General features: G+C 38.6%; 2 protein-coding genes across 3 annotated transcripts in view; one reads left to right on the plus strand and one right to left on the minus strand.

The window, feature by feature from the left end:
* scube3 (signal peptide, CUB domain, EGF-like 3) overlaps nucleotides 1-2397 on the plus strand; it is a 118904-nt gene extending 116507 nt beyond the window's left edge. For both annotated transcript variants that reach the window (XM_015046740.1, XM_015046741.1), the window contains 2 exons: nucleotides 288-367; nucleotides 743-2397. In XM_015046740.1, coding sequence (XP_014902226.1) covers nucleotides 288-367; nucleotides 743-895 — 233 coding nt within the window. In that variant the 3' untranslated portion in view covers nucleotides 896-2397. The remainder of the gene's footprint in view (nucleotides 1-287; nucleotides 368-742) is intronic.
* The window catches only part of LOC106956135 (complement receptor type 1-like), a 14446-nt gene continuing 5657 nt past the window's right edge, over nucleotides 1571-10359 (minus strand). Inside the window, exons 4-12 of the mRNA XM_015046744.1 lie at nucleotides 9376-9475; nucleotides 9226-9299; nucleotides 8046-8252; nucleotides 5927-6121; nucleotides 5295-5391; nucleotides 5129-5202; nucleotides 4870-5046; nucleotides 4585-4770; nucleotides 1571-3961 (exon numbers count right to left, since the gene is read on the minus strand). Coding sequence (XP_014902230.1) covers nucleotides 3945-3961; nucleotides 4585-4770; nucleotides 4870-5046; nucleotides 5129-5202; nucleotides 5295-5391; nucleotides 5927-6121; nucleotides 8046-8252; nucleotides 9226-9299; nucleotides 9376-9475 — 1127 coding nt within the window. The 3' untranslated portion in view covers nucleotides 1571-3944. The remainder of the gene's footprint in view (nucleotides 3962-4584; nucleotides 4771-4869; nucleotides 5047-5128; nucleotides 5203-5294; nucleotides 5392-5926; nucleotides 6122-8045; nucleotides 8253-9225; nucleotides 9300-9375; nucleotides 9476-10359) is intronic.

Genomic DNA, 10359 nt, shown 5'->3' on the forward strand with positions numbered 1-10359 from the left:
TGTTTTTATATAATTAAAAAAAAAAAAAAAAAAAATTTAAAGTTTTCACAAAAAAATTCCCTTTTTTTTTTTTTTTTTTTTTTTTTTTTTACAATGTTCTCCATCTTTTGAGTTATTGTATTGCTTCTATGGGCAGTGAGGTATAGCATCAACTCAGCTACTTTACTTATTAAATGCTTTAAATTACTTTAACGCTCGCATCTCGACTGAAAGAGACTCAGATTCCAGCATTGGCTTCTGCAGACGGGTTGCATTGATGATCTTTTGTGTCGCTTTTTTTATTTCAGAGGACTATGAGCAGCTTGTAGAAGACATTGTGCGAGATGGGAGACTCTACGCCTCGGAAAACCACCAAGAAATCCTGAAGGTCTGTGGCATTTTTTAGGTGTTAGTCATTTGTTTGTCAGATTTAGGATGATTCAGTTGAGCTGTGAGTTTTTATTAATGGGGTTTTAATCCCAAACGAAGCTGCTTTCTGTGAGCTGTATTCGGAGTAAAGGGGGGTTGGAAGTAACACGCATTCTACGCTTTTCAGCTGTGTTTCTGTAAAAATGATTTCCATGTTCCTGCCACTTCACAAAACAAAGTCCTGTGCTAATAATGTGACAAAATTTGAAAAATACTCAAGAGTATCAACACTTTTCTAAAGAACTGGTCAATTATGAGGGAGTTTTTAATTGACTAATGCAGAAATGATGTTTGACACCTGATTGTTGTGTGTGGTTTTTTTTTTTCTCTGAAGGATAAAAAACTGATTAAGACTCTTTTCGATGTGCTGGCCAACCCAAACCACTACTTTAAGTACACCACTCGGGAGTCCAACGAGATGCTTCCACGCTCCTTCATCCGTCTCATAAGCAGCAAAGTGTCAGCGTTCCTGCGGCCATACAAGTAAAAGCCTGCAGCTGCAGAGAAGAGGTACCGGATTGCAACACCCACCCGACCGGCCCACGCCTTCTCCCTACTCCTCTCCCGACATTCCCTGCCAAACGTTTAGGCCACAACTCTTCCAGGACTTCTTAACACAAAACCCTACGAGACACTTCACTCAGCAGACCTGAGAAATGCCCGACATGTCGTAACCCCCGTTTGCCCTTTAGGTTTATTCTGTCTGTCTACCAGGTCTGTATTCCTGCGCTCTAGCATTTAGTGGGAATGTTGAGTATGCGAGTGGTTTCTGTTGTGTTGTGCAACGGAACCACGTATAAGGAAGAAGAAAGAAAAAAACAAAACAAAGCTTATTTCAGACAGTAGGAGTGTTGTTTTGTGTGTGCGGTTTGAGCCTGATAGAGCTTGTTATTGTGTTTGCTCCAGTTCCTTACCATTAAGTGTGACTGTCTGTGTTGTGTAAAAGTGTTGTGCAACTCTGGTGCCATCGTTGGTGTCTGAGCGCTGTCCTCCAGGAGGAGCGGTCGCTTGAATCCTGAGTTTTCCAGCTCCTTTGAAGCCCGGCTGTGTTTTTGAGCTCTTAGAGCCTTTTCCAACTGTTAAAACAGTTCAACCGTGTTTTGCTCCGTCTGTTTAGACTGTTACCCGTGTTTCCCAACCTCCGGGTTATTCCTTCTGGTCGTTTTTTTGTTGTTGTTGTTGTTGTTCCAAACCAACTACAAAGCAAACACGAAAGTGTGGTTTGTCATTCCACAGAACCCAGCGGACATTCGGGAGATAAATGATCGTGAGAGGTGGGATGATGTGATGTCTGGTGGAAACATGTTTCAGAGAGTGAGAGTAATGTCTCTGTGGGACATTATGTTTGCTGCTTCTTTTTAAAAAGGTCACTTTAATTCTTCAGTCTCATTGTCTTTCTCATGTACTCTTCATACTAATATTCTGTAGGGTTTAAAAAAAAAAGGGAAGCTCAGAATCCATAATAGCTCTGTTTCTTTTACAAACATTAAGTTGATAATCTCTCATTACTCGTCTGTGGATTTACGAATTATTTTTGTTTTTGGTCTTGTAAATAGTGAGATTAATCTAGACGAGGGTTGAACTCTTTAATCCTGATTTTTTAGGTCCAGCACACTTCTTCCCAGATCCAGTCGCTTCTCCGCCCCTGAGGTCTTGCTAGTCTCAAATCCAAAGACACTCAACACCCCCAACTCGGTCTGTGTCCTGTCCCAATGAAGACAGCTCATCCAAAGACCGCTCAGATCGGGCAGCTCGAGTAGTTTCCTGCTCTAGATTTGGAACCAACCGTCCCTTCTGTTTTTTTTTTTTTTTTTTTTTTAAAGTGCAATGAAAAAAGAAAAAAAAAATGGTTCCGCTCAGTTGCGACCCACACGGAAATTTGAAAAATGTGTTTTGGGCTGTGGTCTTGTTGAGACTATTAATCATCTATTAATACTATTATCATCAATTCATCATAGGCAGAAATTATTTAGGCGTAAATGAAAGAAAGAAAAAAAAAAAGTAAAAATAGCTAAATGTGGAAAAAAGTAAGAATTTGGTTTGTACAGTGAAAAATTTTAAGAGTGACTAAACAGGGTAAAAATAATTTAAGTGTAGAGAAAAATCTAACACTTCTGGCTTGTATAAGCCTCAGCCAGAATTACTGTTTGAGGAAATTTTCTCATTTGCCTTTTAAATGACATTTTACAAAAGATTTGTCTGGTATTGGACACAGGTTTCCTACACATATTTATCTCAAAATGCCATACTTTTCCAGACTCACTGTTCCAAACTTTTTATTCTTTGTTGGTTCAATTTTAAAGTATGTTGCCTGAAAAAAAAAAGAAGTATTGCTGAATAAACATACTGAGTTGAATACCACTGTGAAACTGATGGGGGATAAAGTCTGAAAACACACACTTTTAGACCTGACAAATATTTTCCATTCAATTCCAGATTTTTTTCCAGATTGTGTGGGAACCCTGTGTGTACAAAAACATAATTGTCACCTCTAAAAAAAAAAATAAATAAAAAAAATCACCTTTAGACACAGATTAATTGGTGTGTTGAGTTTGGGGTAAATGTCACTTTTTTATGACCAGGCACTTCCTGAGCTCCTCCCAGTGGGAAAACTTTAGCCCAAGATTTAGTCAGCATCGCTTTAAACAACCTAGGAACAATGAATGAATGAATGCTTAGTCAACACTCGACCCTAAAAATCCACTGACCTGGACATTAATAAAGAGAAAGAAAACTTGCCCTCCTGTATTTTTTTCCCCCCATTTTTTGTAAATAAAAATTAGTTTGTTAGGACACTATATCCCATGGACCATACTGGATTAAACAAAGGGAATGTGCCCTCACTATCAAATCTGAGGGCATCGTTGGGTCAGACCTCTTATATCAGTTTATAATTCTTTCTATACACATTTCACTTATACATCAGACAGAATATTCTCTTATTTTGGTGCGCTCATGTGACCCACATGCACCCCTCTCTTCCTACCAGAAAGAGCTTCTTTCCTGCAACCTGTTATTGTTGTTGTTGGTTTTTATTGAGGTGTTGCCTTTAAAGCAATAGTTTGCTATGATGTATTGGAGTTTGATAATGATATTTGCACTTGAAATGTTATTGCTCATGTAAAGAAATGTCTGGTTTTTGTATTGTCTTTTTAAATGAATGCAATTTGTGTTCCTTTTTTTTTTCTTGTAGCTTGTTTGTTCATAAGATGCTCACTCACCGTTTAGTCTATAGAGATGATACATTATCAGCAGTTTGGAGAAAAAAAAGGCGGACAAAAACAACTTTGTACAGAGGGGAATCAAACAGGTTTACACTTGTTACTGCCCAAGACACTTATTAAAAATAAACATACTGTACTTCAGCTTCCTTTTCGACGTATTTAATGTGTTTGTAATGATTGTACACAGGAGCAAAAATATTAAACAGTGAATTATTAAAGGTTGATTTTTAACCGTGATTATGTTAAAGGTATTGATAAATGAGTGTGTGGAAATTGGATTAAATATTATAAGATCAAACTTTTGCCAGCAGATTAGCCCCTCCTCATTCCTGGAATATAAAACAAGATTGAAGGCATTACTGACAAATGTTCCAACACCTGCTGTAGTAACGTTACATCTCAAAAAGTTAGAATATCTGAAAAAATAAATAAATACTGTATTTATAAAGTCAAGAGCCAAACGGATAGATTCATTACACACAGAGTGAAATGTCAAGATGTCATCTCTGTTTTGTTGCATGTGGTGTACTTCTAATTAACATCCAATATGTAGATTCTCAGATTTGCTTTTATATTAATATTAAGAGGAAGATGAGATGCCAAAGCCAATGATGGAAACGGGTAGAAGGCTCTTATTAAAGCCACCTGGACTTCCTTAAAACCTCGGCAGAACAACAGACCAACCACCTTCATGCTTCTCTGTTGATGCAGTAATTCATTCAGTGGGACTTAAAAGTTCTCTTTACATTGGTAATCTTGGTCTAAAAATGTGGTTTATTAGCTATAATTCAAAGTTTACATAAATAAATGTTTGAAATATATTAGTCTGTGCGTAGTGAATCATTATCAGTTTCACTTTTTCAGCTTGTGTTAACAAAATATTTACTTTAGTTTTGCTGAGCTTTATTTTATGCATATTAGTTTTTCATGCCACAGAGAAGAGTGTACTTACCGGGAAGACATTTTGGAAGCCTCTGCAACCATTGGCCCCCACTGCCACAGGTGATGTGTGCTGGTCCAGTAAAAGTATAGCCAGACTTGCATTTAAACGAACTGATGGTCTCCATGGGGCGATACGTTTTTTTGTGAGAGTTAATCCAGAAGGCGTTGGGAACATTTGGTGACTGACATCTTACAGCTGTGAAGACAAAAGAGATTTTGTAATTTTAACTATAAGGAGTGGGGCATAAACTGCAGATAGTTGCCTAAAACTCTGTGACAGATCATGATCATAGACCTTTGCATTGTGGAGGAGGCGAGCTCCATGTCCCGTTGTCGGTGCACCAGATCTCCCTCGATCCCACCAGGCTCCCCACTGGGCACCCATAGCGAATCACATTCCTGAATGTGTATGGCGGCTCCTGGACATTTCTCCTCTGAGCGTTCGTCTCTGTTGGCTCCTGACACTCGACAGCTGCAGGGTGTGCAAGAGCTCTGAGATGATTCCAAGTATCAGCAACAGGTACCAAATGGACAGGCGAGTTAGCAGGCCTCACCTTCACAGACAGGAGGACGACCGTCCCAGCCGTTGCTCATGCAGTACCTGGTGGCCCGACCTACGAGTATAAACCTGGTGAGAGATCAATCAAAAAGTCAATTCCTAAAGTGGAAAGAACAATGGGAGATAAGGAAACACCATATTGCAGGGACTGTTTGTCTCACCCCTCATTACACACAGCTGTGGCTGTGTCTCCAAACTCTACGCCAGTGTAGGTGAACTGTCCGTTTGAAATTTCTCCAGCGTGGCCACACAGCTTTCCTTTTTACACAAAACAATACAGTAATGTTACGCAGGGTGAATGAGTGAACCTTTTCACATTTAACCTCAATACAACAAATAGCAATGTGTGTTTGTCTGATTTAAGAGGTATGATAACCTCTTTGGCTCATGACAAACTTGCTGATTGTTTTTGTTTTTTTTCCAGGATCATTTTAAAGTAAAGACAAGGTTCAAAACTTAAGAGCTGATTTCTGTCAGTCAAGCAGTTAACCAGCAACATAATGATCCTAAAAATATCTTCAACTGAGGAAGCTTCGGATTTATAAATTTATAAATCATAAGCACAAATTTGCAAACTGAAGTACTATAAACATTCAGTCACTTTTTTCTCCCGAACAGTTATAAATACTTTCATGAATTTCAAAAACGAGTCTTTGGGAACATTTCAAAAGCTTTCATGAGGAGTCACTCTCTTTTTTACAGCTTTACGTGATTATTCAGTACTTTAAGTATTCTGGAAGCATACATAAGACTTGGGAAAAATGGCTTGGATATTAAATGTAAACTTTCCTACGTTCACATCTTAGCTTCAGAGGCGTCCATTTTCCATTGTCACATGTGCGAGTCCTGCTGCCACCCACTGGAATATATCCCACATCACAGCTGTAGTAGACTTTGTCGCCAGAAGAAAACGAGGTCATCGTAATGTACTTGTCAGCAAGGTTGGCGTTGGAGCCGCTGACAATGAGTGGTGCATCACATCCACCCGCTGTGTATTTAAAGAGATGAAAAGTTCACGTCATGGGAAAAAAATAAAAATCATCTAACGTATTGCATAAGAGCACAAAACAAAACCTGATCTAGTCTTTACCAGTGTGACCATTTAAAAATCAAGTGTATGAAAAGACAGTGGATGGAAAAGTGATCATCAGTGATCGTCTATAAAAGCAGACGTTTTGGAAGACCTTGGAAAGAATATGTTAAATTACAAGGTACAGCAGCTTCAGAAAGAACAAGAAGGACTTCTTTGGAAGGCTTCCCAAAATTAAATGTTTATTTTTTTTTTTTTTTATTAACTTATTCTGTAACAACTTTCCTTGGCACATGAGACCAAGGAGCGATGTCGGGCAAAAACCGGGAACATAGCACAAACACCATAATTCATAACATGCATGAATACAAGCACATTATGTGATGTGGGCTTGTTCTGCTGCTACAGCAGGGGTCCCAAGCCAAGCACACCTGCATAAGTGACCGCATTACCACATTAGCATGTATCTATTTGCGACAGAAGATGGCCAATCAACCATTTATTCAAGCCAGATGTGCAGCAGCAGGGAGACGTGCAGGACAGTGAAACCTGAGGACCAGGTTTGGATCCTTCAGGAATCACTGAGTAAACCATGTATAACTCTGTATACTGAAGTATTTTAGAGTTAAATCCAAGTCAGACTTTAAGATATTAGGAGAACAGTTAATGGTGACGATAATGTTGAATAAAGCCATGTGAATATCAGCTGCATTTAATCCACATCTTCCTGCATTCACAAAAATCCATGTCAGGCAACAGTGTAAAATAGGTCGCCACTGGACTCCATAGCAGCAGACATGTTCTAAGAGCAACAAGTCATGCTTATCTGACAATCCAGTGGATAAGTATGGATTCACCACTTGCCAGAACAGGACTTTCCTGACTGTTCTGTGTCAACAGTAAGGTTGGGACACAAGGGATTATGGTGTGGAGCTGCCTGTCAGGAACTGGGTTTGGTTCCTCAGTACCAGGAAAAGAAACACCTAAAACTCCAGCATTCCAAGGTGGTTTGGACATCATTGCTCAACTTTGTGGGAACAGTCGGAGGGTGGATAGCTCTTTAACCTGTCATTCACAGGTTGTCATTCACAATGACAGGGGTGTCAAACTCCAGTCCTCCAGGGCCGCTGTCCTGCAGTGTCTGGATGTGCCACAGGTAAAAAACAGTGGAATGAAATGGCTTAATTACCTCCTCCCTGTGTAGATCGGTTCTCCTGAGCCTTGCTAATGACCTAATTATTCTTTTCAGGTGTGGTGCAGCAGAGGCACATCTAAAAGTTGCAGGACAGCGGCCCTTGAGGACTGGAGTTTGACACCCCTGTCATGAGAGGACCCAGATTTGGGTCCTCTCGTGAATGACAGGTTAAAGACATAGAGGGGCAAGTTTGATGTGGAAGGGCTTGATTTGCCAGCTCAAAGTCCTGACCTCAACTAAGATTAATTAAATTGAAACTGGGAACAAGGCCTTATTGTCCTAACCCACTTCTAGAAAAATGGTCAAAAGTTTCCATAAACACATTCCTAAACCTTATGGAAAGACTTTCCAGAAGAGTTGAAGCTAGTATAGATGTACAGGGTGGGATGACACATTGATCTTACAATAGCAAATTGAATTTCATACACCCGCGTACAGTAAAAAGAAATAATGACAGTGGGAAATAATGTTTTAGTACATTTCAAAATGGATTTAAACGATTTTGGATCCTGGTAAAACTATTTCATTGATATCATGCCCCTATAAAAACACAAGAATTTAAATATCTACATTTTCCCCCCTCAAAGATAGACTGTGGGAGTAGATCTTTCAGATAAAAAGGGATGGATGATGGCCAATTACTAAAACAGATTATATGACTGCTTAAGAAATATCATATGTGCTTACCAGGCCTTGCATCAGGGAACAGTAAACACTGAGGGAGTTTCGGCTTCCACTGGCCATCGGACCCACAGGTGATCTGCTGTGCTCCATCCAACTGGAAACCAGTGCTACAGGTGATGTTCATGGTGTCTCCAACATGGTGAACTGAAACCTCTCTGCCACTCTTCACTGAGTTGTTCACTACTGGACTGGAGCACGTCGTTTCTTTCTCTGGTGAGACAATTGAACTGGTAATTAGCCTCAGCAAAGAAGGAAGCACGGAAGTTTTTATTGTGTAAACTTTAAAGCAAATTGTGTTTTTAACATGTTAAATATATATTACATAACGAGACTTGTCCTATGACTGATTAATGAACCCTGTGGGGCGTATCCAAAGAAGTTCAACAGCAGATATGTCTTTTCCAGCCGTGGGAAGACGATATTCTTGTTCATTTATCTTTGTAACTTAACCCAACATTTGTAATAGTCAACAAGAGCCTCAGTTTTTAAAAGGTTTTCTTCAAAGATTTCCCTTTATTTAGCTCCAAATATCTTCAGATCAACTATGAGTCACTTCCCTATCTCTGTAAAAAAAATAAAAGAGATTATGCTGCCACCATGTGTCACCATGGCAACAGTAATGGCAATGTGCAGCTGCAATAAAGCAATTGGTGCCACTAGATTTCCTTTATGTGCCTCAGAATAAGTGGGGGGTAAATCCAAATGCACTTAATACTTTCAGATTTTTATTCAATGTATCTATTTTTTTCTACTTCACATACGATCCTATTAAGATATACTGAAGTGAGTGGTTGCAACATGGAAAAATGGATTAATGTGAATACTTATTAAGGGATTTTGTTTTATAGGTTTGTGTTTTTAGTTTTTAATGGTAACTGCTCACTTCAGATGGGAAATGAGTGCGGTGGAAACAGTGGTATAATAACCTCTTCAGTAACACACCTTATTCAGCACAAGACGTTTATGATTAAATCAAAAATGACTAACTGATGAGCTCTTACAAAGATGGAAAAAAAATGCACAAAACAATTAGGGGATTAGATGAGCTGATGTCACTTCTCGTCGTATTAAAGTTTCGGTTAATCCGTATCATAATCCCCACCCATACAGAGTTGCTTTTCATCCTGTTGCAATTGCAGGGAGTCATTTCATAATTGTGGAATTTAAACACACAGTCGCCTACCTTCACATGATGGGAATTCACCAGTCCACCCAGACCTCTTACATATCATGTAGCTCATTCCCTTCAGCATGTATCTGTAAGCATGGAGATACAGTTTAATATATGCCACAATGTTTACATCTTACAAAAGTTGTTTCAGGAAAAGCTTACCCCTCGTTGCATTCGGCATAAACTTTCTCCCCAACGTACGTTTGACCTTCGTAGCGGAAGTGTCCATTGGGGAGATCGCCGGCGTTGCCACATGATATCTCTGTCAGAAGTTGGTATGAGGAACAATGAAAAGGTGAGGACGGAAATCCCAAGATTGAGTTAGGGACAAAAATAAATAAATCGAATTCATAACGCCAATGAACTTAGCAAAAGGTAAGGCGTTGATCTCTAAATGAGCATTGAAAATGACAATACCATCCTGTGCAAAAAGTATTTATAATCCTTGAAAGTTTTGATCAATGTTACAATGATAAACTTCAATCTGTTTTATTGGGATTTTATACCCCAACCCCACACAAAGTGGTACATATTTGTTGAAAGTAAAATGTAATTGTTTTTAAGGGTGCCAGAGTAAAGAAGGCTAAATACAACATGTCACACTTCCAATTAAAAAAAAAATAATAATAAATTTGTTTTCATTCCATTCCTAAAGAGAGGAAAATATCGTACCTTGCTAAAGTACATCATGTAAACTTCATGGGAAAGTAAGTATTTTTTTTCAATCGTCTAAACATAATATAGAAGTTGGTTCTTATGGTCATATTCAAGCTGACATATGGGTTCTGATTAGGCTAAAAATTCAGATTAAGGTTACATTTTAAGCATAATATTCAAGCAAGTATTGCACTTTTCACTTTTTATATATTACAAAAATATATAAATATGGGCTTTTTTATGTAATATTCTAATGTCAAATGTGTTTTCATTGGCTGTAAGCAGATAATCATTCTAATTAATGGAAATAAATGCTTGAAAACATCAGCCTGTGTGTAATTACTGCACATAGCGTATATCACTTCGTGAAATAAGTTACTGAAATGAATGAACTTTTCCATAATATTCTAATCCACTAAGACAAAAGTTTAATTGGCTGATAAAAGACAAAACAAAACGTTTCCTCCTATGCTCAGCAGAGGGCGTAAG

This window comes from Poecilia latipinna, unplaced genomic scaffold (assembly GCF_001443285.1).
Source record: "Poecilia latipinna isolate Pla-1442-1.1 unplaced genomic scaffold, P_latipinna-1.0 Scaffold791, whole genome shotgun sequence".
Classification (NCBI taxonomy): Eukaryota; Metazoa; Chordata; class Actinopteri; order Cyprinodontiformes; family Poeciliidae; genus Poecilia; species Poecilia latipinna.